The sequence below is a fragment of the Panicum virgatum genome, chromosome 2K (genome assembly GCF_016808335.1).
Source record: "Panicum virgatum strain AP13 chromosome 2K, P.virgatum_v5, whole genome shotgun sequence".
NCBI classification, from domain to species: Eukaryota; Viridiplantae; Streptophyta; class Magnoliopsida; order Poales; family Poaceae; genus Panicum; species Panicum virgatum.
Window position 1 is genome coordinate 6,676,970 of NC_053137.1, and position 14,171 is coordinate 6,691,140.

At 44.0% G+C, this 14,171-nt stretch overlaps 1 protein-coding gene and 1 long non-coding RNA gene across 2 annotated transcripts; both read left to right on the forward strand.

Annotated features, from left to right (window-relative positions):
* Positions 1-6,266: 6,266 nt before the first annotated feature.
* Positions 6,267-10,069, forward strand: LOC120695003 (putative disease resistance protein RGA4). The gene is made up of 2 exons (XM_039978334.1): positions 6,267-10,000; positions 10,054-10,069. Exons 1-2 carry the CDS (start codon positions 6,267-6,269, stop codon positions 10,067-10,069), a joined length of 3,750 nt encoding a protein of 1,249 aa, XP_039834268.1.
* Positions 10,070-10,088: 19 nt separating this feature from the next.
* Positions 10,089-11,955, forward strand: LOC120664003. The gene is made up of 3 exons (XR_005670685.1): positions 10,089-10,476; positions 11,226-11,346; positions 11,434-11,955. It is a non-coding gene; the product is annotated as an uncharacterized LOC120664003 (long non-coding RNA).
* Positions 11,956-14,171: the final 2,216 nt, after the last annotated feature.

Here is a 14,171-nt window from a genome sequence, read left to right on the forward strand (position 1 = left end):
GACAGTGAGGGCCCTCCAACGAACGTCTCCTTCGGCGTCAGCTTCTCCGGCGACATGGCGAGCAACCTTGCTGCCGGGCATGGTCCAGCCCGGCCGGCGACCTGGCGATGGCGCTCGCCGACGTGCTGCACTGCGGCAGCCCATCCAGGTGACGAGCGTGGGCCAGTACCTCCGTGTCACGCGATCCCTGTCCGGGATGCGACACGGCCTTGATTGATCGCCAACACCGTGAGCTTGAAGAACGGTTCGTTGTACCGAAATTATTCGCCTTTTCTGCTATATTAGATGATGAATCTCTATTTGGCAGAGCTCCAGATCTAGAAAAAAAATAATTTTGGAGCACTTGGAGCTAGGTATTAGGAGCTCCAAGAAAAATAGTGGGTCTGGAGCGGCAGGTGTGTTAGGAGCATTTAGATGAATCATTTTGTTTATAGCGTAAACTAAATTCAAATATTTAAATCACTTTATTTTACTCCCTCCATTCTGAAATATAAGATATTTTGATTTGTCTTAAGTTAAAATATTTTAAGTTTAATCTAGTTTATAGAAAAAATAATAATATTTTGAATGTCAAATAAGAATAATTAGATTTATTATGATATATTTTTTATAATTAAATTATTTAACGTGTTACTAGATGTTAATATTCTTCTCAGCAAATTTAGTTAAATTTAAGCTACTTTTAACTTTGACTTAGAACAAACTACAATACTTTATATCTCATGACAGAGGAAGTATTCTTCAAACTACAAACCCAGCCCAAGATGATGTGGTGTAGAAAGCAACAACCTGAAACTGGCCAAATGCTGCTGTTTTCTGCGATCGAGCTAGACATCCACAACCACAATCTTTGTTTAGCTTGAGGCATCACGGAGTTCGCGTGAACGACAGGCAAATTCAACGGTGCCGTGTGAAGTATGAGGCCAGTCCGGTCCGGTAGTCTTCACCCTCCCAGCCTCCCAGGTGTCTCCAGCAAGTGGTGGTCAGAGGGGTCTGCTCGTCTCCACTCTCCATGATCTGAACGGTCGCTGAGTGTGCCACTGCACAACACTTGACTTCTGAGCCTTACCTTAATCTTGACATGATCTCATCTATCCAATGAGAGAGATTGCCACTCTTCAGTCGTGACACACATGGTGTAGTGATTTGTCATCATCGCAAAACCCTGGCGGGTTGAAAAATTTCGGTAAGTTACTTGCCAAAAGGAAAAGGTTCTCATGTGTTTTCACATTAAATAGGTTTGGGAGGCGGCGTTCGGGGAAAAAAATATAATCTTACTGCCACCCGGTGGCGGATCCAGGCCTATGGCCACTAGGGTCCGGGCTCTACTCTTGGGCCGAATTACTGTTAAGAATCAGCCTACAAAATCGTAAACAGTGACACAAATCTTAATTAGGTAACTGCTTGTTTTAGTCAATTTTACGTTAAATTACAATTGTTGTATTCAAATGAAGTTTATATATGTACCATTATCTATGCATTTGCACGGTTTAAAATTTTTAGCCGGTACAAATATTTTTTAGTGTTATCTCCGTCCCTACCCTTAGACGGATACTGGCTCCGCCACTGCTGCCGCCAATGCCAAGGGTTGTGCTGGATATGTATGAAAATGCAGAGCAAATAATGCTTGACTGGCTGAAGCCAGTGCTCAATCTTCAGCGACTGATGACTGCAGTGGCTGCACAGTGCTGCAGTTTCTTAGCGCAAAGCATACCCTTGGCCATCAAATCTCTGTGCCCTCTGACTTATTAATAAAAGCCTCTAATTGACTAAGTAAAGTAAATTCAACTACTTCTTTTTCATTATTGGTAAAGGTTCATACAGAAAAAGTACACGACACGTACTCACTATAAAAAAAAAACTCTTCATGAGTGACTAGCCACATTTGTTTCTCCTTCACCCGTAGCATGATGGTTTGAGTATATTAGTGGCTCGGAAGTAATGTATAAATATATATAAACTGTAGGGGCTTGGCACAGCGTGGTGTTCAACTGATTATCTTATTCTTCCCCCCTTACACATTTTGCGCTTTCGGGGAGACAAAATTGTTTCACTTTACGTGTGTGTTCTAATTAATAGTAACGTGTAGGGATTGAGAGGAATTAGGAAAATATGTTGCAGTTGCAGCACGCAGACTTGGGAGGTAGAGATATGTTCTCTATTATTGCTGTTAGCAGGCACTAATTGTCGGATCCCGTTTCCGAGATTCACTGTGCTTACTGTACCAGTTCCTGGATCAGTAGCTGGTACACACAGATACACAGAAATGGTACAGAAAGCCTGACATCACATTCAATACATATAACAGAGTCTTACACAAACCTTTATAAGGTTCTTACATAACGGCTCGCAGGCCGCGAACTTTTATTACATAGCGGAAGCACTACGCAAAAACCCAACACTACAGGCAAAAGTTTGGGTGCATGCGAAACCCTAACTAAGCGTCTTCGTCTACGCCGAACTCGTCTTCTGCATCTTCTGCTGAAAAATATGACAACGGGTGGGGTGAGTACATAATGTACTCGGCAAGTCCCATCTTTTAAATAAAGGTTTATTTAGATGCATGGGGTAAGGCAAGGGAGGGCTTGGGTTTAGTTTTGCGGAAAAGCTGATTTTAATGCATGTGTGAAATCTTGCTATGTTTCTTTGGAAAAGAAAAGATACGAATGGAGTATACTTCATCATATAGGTTTTGGCCCTGGGGGAGATACTTCAATCCCGCCAGTTCCCGTGCTTAAAAGCACACTGCCACACTTTGGCATCTCCACATAGCTTTACCCGACATCTCGGCATCCGAGTTCGGGATTCTATTCCATCTAGCACACACACACACACAAAGACTTCCGAAATCCTAATCACTGTGACTTCACCATAGCATGCCTAAGACCGCAGGCACGGCTATCCGGATAGATTTTATCTCTGCAGAGTTTGCATACTTTACCCACATGATGTACTTGAGTTACGTCAAGTACAACTTGATCTCGCACACGCATAGGACATACAGCCCACAACCACCACGGAACAACCAGGGGCCCAATTAGCACACAGCTAATCAAGGATATAGTTCAGTTCACGACACGGTACGCCACACAGGTCCCAGGTCCGCTCCTGGTGTCCGTTGCACCCTGCCTCCAGGTGAATTGCGGCTCTAAGCCTATGGGTTCGTGACCAAGTCCGTCCTAGGTCAGACATGTGGTTGCACGAAAGAAATGCTAGGTGATGACCACAATGACAATCCTTAAATGCTAGGGCAGACTCTCCATAGCATATGCACAAAGTAGGTGCATAGCCATGTCTTTCCCAGCTCAAAACAGTTTTAAAACCATTTATAGACTCACACAAGAAAATGTCGTTTTTGAAAGTTTTGCGATAGCGAAGCACCTAGCCTAAGCATTGGAAATAATAATTTTGACCTAGGGTTATCAAGGGATCAGGGTGCTCAAAAATCAAGGAGTGGTTTAATCAACAAATTTGGGTAACCATTATCCGGGAGAAAAATATTCTAAAAGACACATCATGCAAGAAGTAAAACGTTCAATTTAAATGTTGGTCATATTTTATATTTGCGAAAATTCTGGGTTCAATATGATCAAGGAGGGGCGATAGGACTTGCCTTCAAACTTGTCGAATGGTTCTTCAACGTAGTCCAGGTCTTCGGGATCGTCGTCGAACGCGGCATCGTTCGAACCTACGCACGTACGTCGAACGTTACTAACGGCTTGGACGAACGCGATCAAACAAACTAGCACACAACATTTGGAAATAAACTTTAATTTGAGTAAATTTGGTATGGTTGCATAGATCTTGATTTTAGAAAATTTTAGGAACAAGAATCGTCAAATTTGGATGAAAAATGAGAAAGTTATGGCTTAGGGAAGTTTTAAAACCTAGAAATTGTGAAACCAGGGAATATTCCTAAGAATATCATCGGTCCAGGGGCCTTTTTGCAAGAACCAGGGACTAAAACATAATAAAAACTAAACTTCCTGGGGTCTGGCTGTAAAAATCAGCCCAAGGACGGCGGGTTCTATATTTTAAAACTAAGGACTACGGGCATGTCGCCTAACACTGAAAGAATAGCGCCGGTTAAATCCTAGAATAAATCCCCGAAAGCTTCTTGACTGCTTTCAACGATTATTAATACAGATATGTATCACTAATATACATACATATATACTACAACTTGGTGTTTTTGCATGTTTTTCTCACAAATTAATATGCATATTACTATATACAACCATCTCATCAAACTTTGGTTCAAAACTCAACCGATATGACGGAGTGCAAAATGACATCTCGATGCGATGTATATTTTTAAATAATGAGCAAATATGTTGATGTTATTGAGCTCTTGATGTTAAATATGGAGTGCAAATATATGTACGCGCAGTTTTAATTCAGCACGTACATGCAGTATTGAGAAGCGATTATTAATATCATTAATGTGTGGATGTGTCATGGATCTACTCAAGCAGCGCGCATCGACATCTTCTTCATATTCACGTGGATGTGGGCCTCGGGGAGGATGATGGTCCAAGTCGTTGCAAGACTTCTCCTTCACGGAATTAACCACCGTCCTATTGCCTGGCCCGCACTAACCACCATATTAAATGTTGGCATGATCGGAAATAGGCACACTAATAAATCACTCGTGACATATAGGCGTGTTTGGGATCGCTCCACTGTAAGAAAAATAGCTCCACTCTAAAATAAAAATGTCCAAACAAGACCACTAGCACCTTTCCACTCCATGAAAAAATGTAGAGTATCTCAAGGGGTGCTCCACCAAAATATGGAGCAGGTGGAGTAAGAAAGAAATTAACCATAATGTCTAAAACGTCTATAATTTTGGAAACAGAGGGAACACTGTGAATCCATTTTTTTCTAATGATTGTATGCGTGTTCACTTGTACAGAAAGAAAGCTTGGTGTAAAAAATCCTTGAATCATTCTCACCGTCTCTGAGCAGCCAAGCTTTTTCAATACGGGGAACGGGAGATCAGCCAGGCGCTGAGCAACTTCAGAAGATGCGCCAATCCGCACGCACCGTCTCTGCATCATATGGAGGAATGTTGGCATGGCGGGAAATTGCTCAACGCGCTCCCACGAGAGGCCTTCCTTGGCGTCATGCGTACCACGCGGGTCCTTGGAGGGCTTGGCGATGGGAATCGATAGCCCGCAACACGAGTCGCGCGGTGCCGGCACACATACAGGTGGTAAAGGGTTTTAAAATTTTAATTAGATTATCTAAAAGTTGAGCGCTAAAAGAGTTGGGCTCTAATCTTATACAATTTTAGACTAAAAATATATAAAAGTCAACTTGGACTGTGAAGAGATCACTAAGGTCATGGTTCATTACCACCTCCAAACACAGAGCGCTCGAAGTGATAGGCCACTACCAAGCACAAGGGTCAAGGGATAATGACGGTCCACAGTGCAAGCAGTCCCCCAAAGCTTTTTCTAATACAGTACAAACGCAACGTACATACGTACACTCACTCCTATGAATACACTCATGCAACCCTACCGTTATGAGCACCTCCGAGAAATTGAGCCCCGCTATCGACGGGCATATCACCTACCACTGAAAGAATAGCGCCGGTTAAATCCTAGAATAAATCCCCGAAAGCTTCTTGACTGCTTTCAGCGATTATTAATACAGATATGTATCACTAATATACATACATATATACTACAACTTGGTGTTTTTGCATGTTTTTCTCACAAATTAATATGCATATTACTATATACAACCATCTCATCAAACTTTGGTTCAAAACTCAACCGATATGACGGAGTGCAAAATGACATCTCGATGCGATGTATACTTTTAAATAATGAGCAAATATGTTGATGTTACTGAGCTCTTGGTGTTAAATATGGAGTGCAAATTTATGTACGCGCTGTTTTAATTCAGCACGTACATGCAGTATTGAGAAGCGATTATTAATGTCATAATGTGTGGATGTGTCATGGATCTACCCAAGCAGCGCGCATCGACATCTTCTTCATATTCACGTGGACGTGGGCCTCGCGGAGCATGATGGTCCAAGTCGTCGCAAGACTTCTCCTTCACGGTATTAACCACCGTCCTGCTGCCTGGCCCGCATTAACCACCGTATTAAATGTTGGCATGATCGGAAATAGGCACAATAATAAATCACTCGAGAGATATAGGTGTGTTTAGGAGCACTCCACTTGCTAGTTCTCTCCATACATACCGCATCTGTGTTTACTTGCGTTGTGATTTGGAGCTCCACGCGCACCATGGCTGAGGTACTGGCATCCATGGTGCTCAGGCCGCTGGTGTCCATGGTGAAGGAGAAGGCCTCCAGCTACCTCCTGGACCAGTACAAGGTGATGGAGGGAATGGAGAAGCAGCACAAGCTTCTCAAGCTTAAGCTGCCGGCCATCCTGGACGTCATCACCGACGCCGAGGAGCAGGCAGCAGCGAAGAGAGAAGGGGCGAAAGTTTGGCTCGAGGAGGTCCGCAAGGTTGCCTACCAGGCGAATGATGTCCTAGACGAATTCAAGTACGAGGCGCTGCGCCGCAAAGCCAAAAAGGAGGGGCACTACAAGGCACTCGGCATGGATGTAATAAAGCTCTTCCCTTCTCACAACCGTATTGTTTTCCGTCACAAAATGGCAAACAAGCTCCAAATGATCCTGCAAGAAATTGATGTCCTCATCGCACAGATGATTGCATTTAGGTTCAAATTCAAACCAGGGCCACTAGAGCCCATAAATTACTTGAGGCAGAGTAATTCTGATATCATCGACCCTTTGAACATTGCTAAAGAATCAAGAGCCCAAGAGAAGAAGGATGTTATTGATAGATTACTTGCTCAAGCTAGTAGCCCGGATCTCATGGTCCTTCCAATCGTTGGAATGGGGGGATTGGGCAAGACCACCTTGGCACAGCTCATTTACAATGACCCTGAAATCAGGAAGCATTTCCAGTTGCAGCTTTGGGTGTGTGTCTCTAATAACTTTGATGTGGATTCCGTGGCTGATAGAATAGTGAAAGAGAATGGTTGTCTAGCAAGTGGAAGTTCAGCACTGAAGAAGCTTCAAAATGCAGTGAGTGGGAAGAGGTACCTCCTCGTATTGGATGATGTCTGGAACCGTGATGAGCACAAGTGGGAAAGGCTGAAGTCCTACATTCAGCATGGTGACAATGGTAGTGCAGTGTTGACAACAACTCGCGATGGAGCAGTTGCTGATATAATGATGGGTAAAACTGAAGGAGCCTATAAACTTGAAAGGTTGGGTGCATGCTTCATAGAGAAAATTATAAAGACAAGAGCATTCAGATCACAAAAAGAAGAGGAATTGCCTGTTGAACTAGTTAAAATGGTCGGAGAAGTTGCCAAGAGATGTGCTGGTTCTCCTTTACCTGCTATATCATTGGGCTCTTTACTGCGTACCAAGACCACCGAGGAAGAATGGAAGTATGTACTAAGGAGAAGCTCGATATGTGATGAGGAAAATAAAATTTTGCCAGTACTCAAGCTTAATTACAATGGCTTGCCATCAGATATGAGGCAGTGTCTTTCTTTCTGTGCTATGTTTCCAAAGGATTATGAGATTGATGTGGAAATGCTAATCCAATTGTGGATGGCCAATGGTTTTATCCTAGAGAAACAAGGAGAACGTCCTGAAATTATTGGTAAAAATATTTTCTATGAATTGGTAGAAAGATCATTTTTTCAGGATGTGAAGGGAAGCCCATTTCCGTTCAATAATACAGAGCACCCCAGAGTTACTTGTAGGATCCACGACCTTATGCATGATGTTGCAGCATCTATTATGGGAAAAGAATGTGCTGCAATAACTACACGCCCGAGCCAAAGTGAGGATGCTCTTCATTCAACTCGTCATTTGTATTTATCAGTCAATCGACCAGAAAATCATCTGAATGCTTCCCTAGAGAAAGGATCTCCAGCTTTCCAAACATTGATATGTGATGGATATGTAAAAGAAGATATGAAGATATTATCAAAATACAACTCTATTAGAGCATTAAAGATCGATCGGGGCTCATTCCTAAGGCCGAAATATCTTCATCACCTGAGGTATCTTGATCTCTCAGAAAGTGATATTGAAGCGCTTCCTGAAGACATCAGCATCCTGTATCATCTGCAAACACTCAACCTTTCTGATTGCCGTGATCTTCAGCGACTTCCAAAGGAACTGAAGTATTTGACTTCCCTCCGTCACCTCTACACTCACAAATGTCCAAAGTTGAAAAGCATGCCCGCAGAGCTCGGACACCTCACTTGCCTGCAGACACTTACATGCTTTGTTGTAGGTACTGACACCTATTGCAGTAATGTGAGAGAGCTGCGGAATTTGGACCTTGGCGGTAGACTAGAGCTAAGACAGCTCGAAAATGTCGCAAGAGCAGATGTAGAAGCAATAGGTCTTGGAAATAAGAAAAAACTGACCGAACTGAAGTTAGTATGGATTGATAATGACCAGCAGGAACAGAATAATAATAATCATGAAGAGGTGGTGGAAGGTCTCAAACCTCATGATGGGCTGAAGGCCCTAAGGATAGATTCATGTGGGAGTAGTATTTTTCCATCGTGGATGAATATGTTGAATGGCATGGTGAAGTTAAAGTTATTTTACTGCAGGAAGCTCGAGAAGCTTCCTGCACTCTGGCAGTTACCAGTTCTGGAAATTCTTCACCTGGAAGGATTGCCGAGTTTACATTGTTTGTGCAGCGGTGGTACTACACCCATCACATTTCAGAAACTGAGGGTGCTTACCTTTGAGTGGATGCCAAATTTTGAGGCATGGTTGGACACAGATGCTGTACAAGGAGAAGGGCCGATATTTCCCAAGGTTGAGGAGCTGGAGATCCGTTGGTGTGGAGGTTTGACTGCATTACCAAAAGCAGCACCAGTGATTACGGAATCATCTGGCGGAGTTGACACTAAGTGCCGCTCCGCATTTCCAGAACTGAGAAAAATGAAGTTAACGCATTTGAATATGTTTGACAGGTGGGAGGCAGTCGAAGGAACTCTAGGAGAAGGGGTAACATTTCCTCGGCTTGAGGAACTGTACATCAGGAATTGTGCAAGCCTCAGTGCACTACCAAAAGGGTCGTTATTGGTTAAACAATCATTTGGCGGAGCTGAAACTGTGTGCCCCCGCTCTGCATTTACAGCACTGAGGAAACTGCACGTGTGGTTTTGTGGAAGCCTGAGTGCACTACCAAAAGGGTCACTATTGGTTAAACAATCATTTGGCGGAGCTGAAACTGTGTGTTGTCGCTCTGCATTTCCAGCACTGAGGAAACTATTATTACATGATTTGTCGGCCCTTGAGAGGTGGGGGGCAGCCGAAGGAACTCCGGGAGAAGAGGTAACATTTCCTCTGCTGGAGAAGTTGGACATTGATGACTGCCCGAAGTTGACTGATCTACCTGAAGCGCCGAAGCTAAGTGAATTAGGCATAAAAGGACGTCATCAATATGTGTCCCTACAGGCAGCTAGCAGATACATTCCTTCACTGTCCATGCTGCGTCTGGACGTGTCACCCGATGACGCGGAAACAACACTGCAGCATGTCAAGCAGAAATGGAATCATGAACTCCCCCTGGAAGCTATGCGCTTGGCTAGGTGCGACCTTCTGTTCTCATCCCACTCAAATGCACTAGCGCTGTGGGCATGTTTTGCACGGCTAGTAGATTTATCAATTTCGGATTGCGACGCTCTTGTCTACTGGCCAGAAAATGTGTTCCAGGTCCTGGTATCCCTGAGGAAGTTATGGATTCGGGAATGCAGCAAACTGACAGGACGCACACAAGCTTCTGGCGAGCAATCTGCTCCAGGACGGGATGGACTCCTGCCACATCTGGAGTTTCTAACCATAGATGATTGCAAATCTTTCGTAGAGGTCCCCAACCTGCCGGCATCTCTCAAGAAATTACATATAGAGAGGTGCAATGATAATCTCGAGTCCATCGTATTCGGTCTGCAGGAGGACACAAGGTTGGCGAGGGGAGAAGGTGTTGTACAGCTGGACACATCATCATCAATTCCAGGGTCCAGCAGTCGTGAGGCCACAACGTCTACAACTGTACTGAAGCTGGAATCTCTAGATATATGGCACTGCTATGGTTTGTCTAAGGTTGCCAATCTTCCTCCGTCTATCAAGACCTTGGGCATTTATTACTGCGGCAATCTTCAATCCTTATCAGGACAGCTAGGTGACATCCAAATATTAACTATTCACTCATGCAGTCGGTTGGAATCACTGGATTCTTGCTTAGGAGAGCTCCGGTCGCTGGAAGAACTCGAGCTTTATGGTTGCAAAAGTCTGGTATCCTTACCGGATGGGCCTCAAGCATACTCATCCCTTAGAATTCTTGGGATTAGACATTGTGATGGTGTGAAGTCGCTCCCGCCGAGCCTACAGAGCCGTTTGGGTTGCCTCGAGCAGGAAGTTCTAGATGCCCGTTATGAAGGTAATATCTACTAGTTTCCTTGTTTCTTTTAACAAAATGATCAGGAGCTCAATTGGTGTTGTCTAAAACGCTCCACTTAAATATTCTATTAGTTATTATAAAGATGTAATAGGATTTAGTGATAAACTTTTACGAGAGTCATGTTTAGAACCTCTAGAGATATCCATTGGTGATACATGCTTTATATTTAGTACACTGCACGACTAATACCGATATTTATATGGACTTGTGTCACCTAAATCCGTTAACTTAGGAATTTAAATATAAGATGATCTTTGCCATTCACTTTTTTTGACCATGGTTGTCGTACTTGCTAATTCGGATAGTGTAAATTGTAAAATCAATCATCTTCCTTTAGTCATACATCAAATTAAGCATGCCATCAAAAAATTAATGCGGCCAAATCGGATTAGTTTTTATTGAAGTGCCTTGGTGAATTAACTTTTGCCACGGTCCTTTGAACTGATACTATATGGGTAGTACAGTACTCTGTGATTAATTTCCCTTTTAGCATCTGATTTGAATCAGCTTGCATTTAGATAACCAATTAAAGTGGCATTTGCCCTAACATTACTCTGCAAATTCACTAGCTCCATTGCATGTAGTTATAGTATGTGTAGTTCTCTTTACTTGTCTTTTTTCTTTTTTACATAAACAATAATTTCCTTTAAAACTTTTACTATTGGATACCATAGTGTATTCTCTTGTATATATACTTTCTAATTTCGTGTTGAATTGCACGCATAAAGGCTGGTCAATGAGGAGGCTGGTCAACAAGGCTGCGACGAGATTGTTCCCGTGTTCCCGAGATGAGGAGAGTGACAGTGATTGAAACAGCAGATCAAGGACCTGACGAAAGTTATCACCAAGGTTTGTAACAGTACTGTTCTCGATGATTGACTTCTAATGATGCTAGCTCCTAATGCTGACTCCCTATGAGGTGTGGCTTCCTTGTAGGATCGTTGTTACCAGACTTGCAAATGATGGATTGTTGTTACCGTGGTAGAATGTATTACGTACACTTTCTGAAGATAATCTCCAGTAAAGTCAAGGCCAGCTCCTTGATTTTGAGCAGAAGCAAGTCATAGATTGCAAGCTGAAGAATATAGCATATAGATGTAATCATCTTAACCCTGTGTTCACGCTCAAACTCAAGTTCTGGTAGCATAGTGTTGAGCTCGGCTTGAAGGATCATATCCTCCCGAGCGCGTCGTTGTAACGTGGCCACGGCGTGCGTCTTGTTCGCGTCGTGGCGAGTGCAGCCGCTGGCTGCGCGGCATGGCCAGGCGTGTGGGGTGGGGCATGCTTCCAGGGTCGTGGCGCGCATGGCGTGCATGCCGGAGGCGCGAGGCTAGCTCCGCCACTCCTTCTTTCTCGTTTCCTTTTACAGTTTGTAGTGTGTATAAATAGGAATTATATATGCAGAAAAAGCTGTCATGGTTGTGCACGGCACCAAAAAAATCCACTTGTGTTCTTCTCTGTTCTTGAGAGTTTGAGAGAGAGAGTTCGCCGGAGTACAATTCCGGCCGCCGGTGAGAAGTCCGGCTGACAATAGAGCATTAGAGCTCCATGCTCCGGCTTGTTATCCTAGTTTTTCCTTTTGAACTATGATGAGTTTGAGTTCAGTGTCTGCTCCCGCACTAGCGAAACACAGGTAGCACTTTACTTTCATAGACCGCTGAAGATACTTGCCATAGAATATATCAGAAAGTCCAACATACTCATGTTGTTGTACGTCAACTCGTTGTTTAACCTGCTGCTTGAAATGCACTGGAACTGCTGAACTTTGTCCCATGTTATGTGGGTATCTGATACTGAATGGTGCGCAGGGTGATGCTGTGCAGAGGTCTCATTGTTGAGCCGTTAAGGCCTGTTTGTTCAAAACCACATCTGCAGCAACATTTCTCCTGGTAATAATGTTGTAATGGAATCGAAAACAATGGTGATTGCATTGAACCAGAGTAAATTCTAGTATTGTCAAACCAAGCAGAGGGTAGATGTCCATACAAAATTACTTCTCGGACGTTGCAACAGCCAACATTTCCATAAGCCATAGTTGGCAGTAAGCAGGGGATGGAACAGAACAGAGGGACACGAACTCCTCTGCCTCTGAACCCAGCTCCTCTGTATCTCCTTGCCTGCTGCCTACTACAGGCTACCTCTGATCTAAATTCTCCCCGAATTCTCCTCTGCTTGTGTCCAAACTTTCAAACTCAACAGTTGGTTCTCATAGTCCGCTGGAGAGCCACGGACATCAACAGCAAGCTCGTTGAGGGTCTTTTATATTTTTACCATTATTACGAAGATTGTCATTCTTAGAATGACATCTACATTATACCAGCAGTGAGAAGTTTAACTTACAAATTTACCACATTTGCGCATATGGCAGCCACGACAGCAGGCCACGCGGACGCCGAGTCAGCAGGGCCCTACGCTGTGCTCCCGCCGTTACTGCATGCTGGGCCGGACCTCCCGCCGCTAACCCTATCCCATTCGATCCCCCCCCCCCTTCGCCGCATTCTTCTTCTTACTTCTTCCTTCTTCCCTGCCCGCCCCGCCGCCGCCTCCAGCTGCCCTCCCGCCATCCCTACGCCACGGTGGCAGCATCTGGTGATCTTGGTGGCCGTTGGTTGTTCCTTCCGCGACAGATCAAAGGTATGTACCCTACACTCACCCGCTTTGCACCTAGATCCAGTGTGCATTAGGCTTAGGGTTAGAGGTCATGGACGCTGACTTTGTCTTGGCCCTTTGCATTTCTCGGATGATTGTTTTCCATTGTTTCGTGTAGTGGGAGAGGTGGTGGTTGTGTCGCAATGGGTAGCAGTGAATGCCCTCCTTGGTAAGTGCTTATTGAACCGAGCTGTGTAGGATGAATTTGAGGAGTTGGGGAGGGTCTAATTCCTCATTTCTTTGATTGTTTACCCTGATGCCAGGATCAATTTTGGCAATGCGTTTAGACTAGTCATTAAGGTTGCTAAATTCATTGCTGATGGTGAGTACGGGCTAGTTGAAATGGCAGAGCAGCAACATGACATATGGTTGGATAGAAACTGTCAGTATTCTCTAGCCCAATTCTATAAGGAGTTAGAGCAAAGATAATTTGAGGGCCATCTCAATCACTTGCAGTGTGGGTTCTTGACCAAGATACTGGGTCTGAGTGGAAGATTAGGATGGATGGGCAATTTGAGCAGATGATTAGGGACAGATGGGACGAGAGGTTGGCTGTTATTGCAGTAGATGTTGTGAGAAAGGATGGCTATACTGAAATGCAAGCTCTAGTGCTTTAAAAGGTAGATGTGTCTCTGGTGTCACTAGTGACCTTAATGGAGGACCAAGTGTTGTGGTTGATGATGCTGAAGGTTGTGGTGATACATGCAGTTCCCCACAACAAACATATAGTGATTTGCCTATAGTAGTTGACTGGACTACTCTAACAATAATAGGGCAGGCTGACGATGATGGTATAGCAAAAGCAGTTGCTGATGAGGACAAGATTTATGAGGCAATGGGATTCAAAGAGGCAGAGCCAACACCAGAGCAAGGTACACAAGAGGTGCCCATCCCAGCTATGTCAGCAGAGATGCAGACTGATATGGATGAAGCAGTTGTTCATATTGATGATACAGTTCATGAAGAACCAATGCATGAATGGGATAGAGTTAATCTAGATATGAGTGTTGGCACATTGTATCCTA

Coding starts and splice junctions, on each gene's coding strand:
- LOC120695003 (XM_039978334.1), top strand. CDS start 6,267: ATGGCTGAGGTACTGGCATCCATGGTGCTCAGGCCGCTGGTGTCCATG.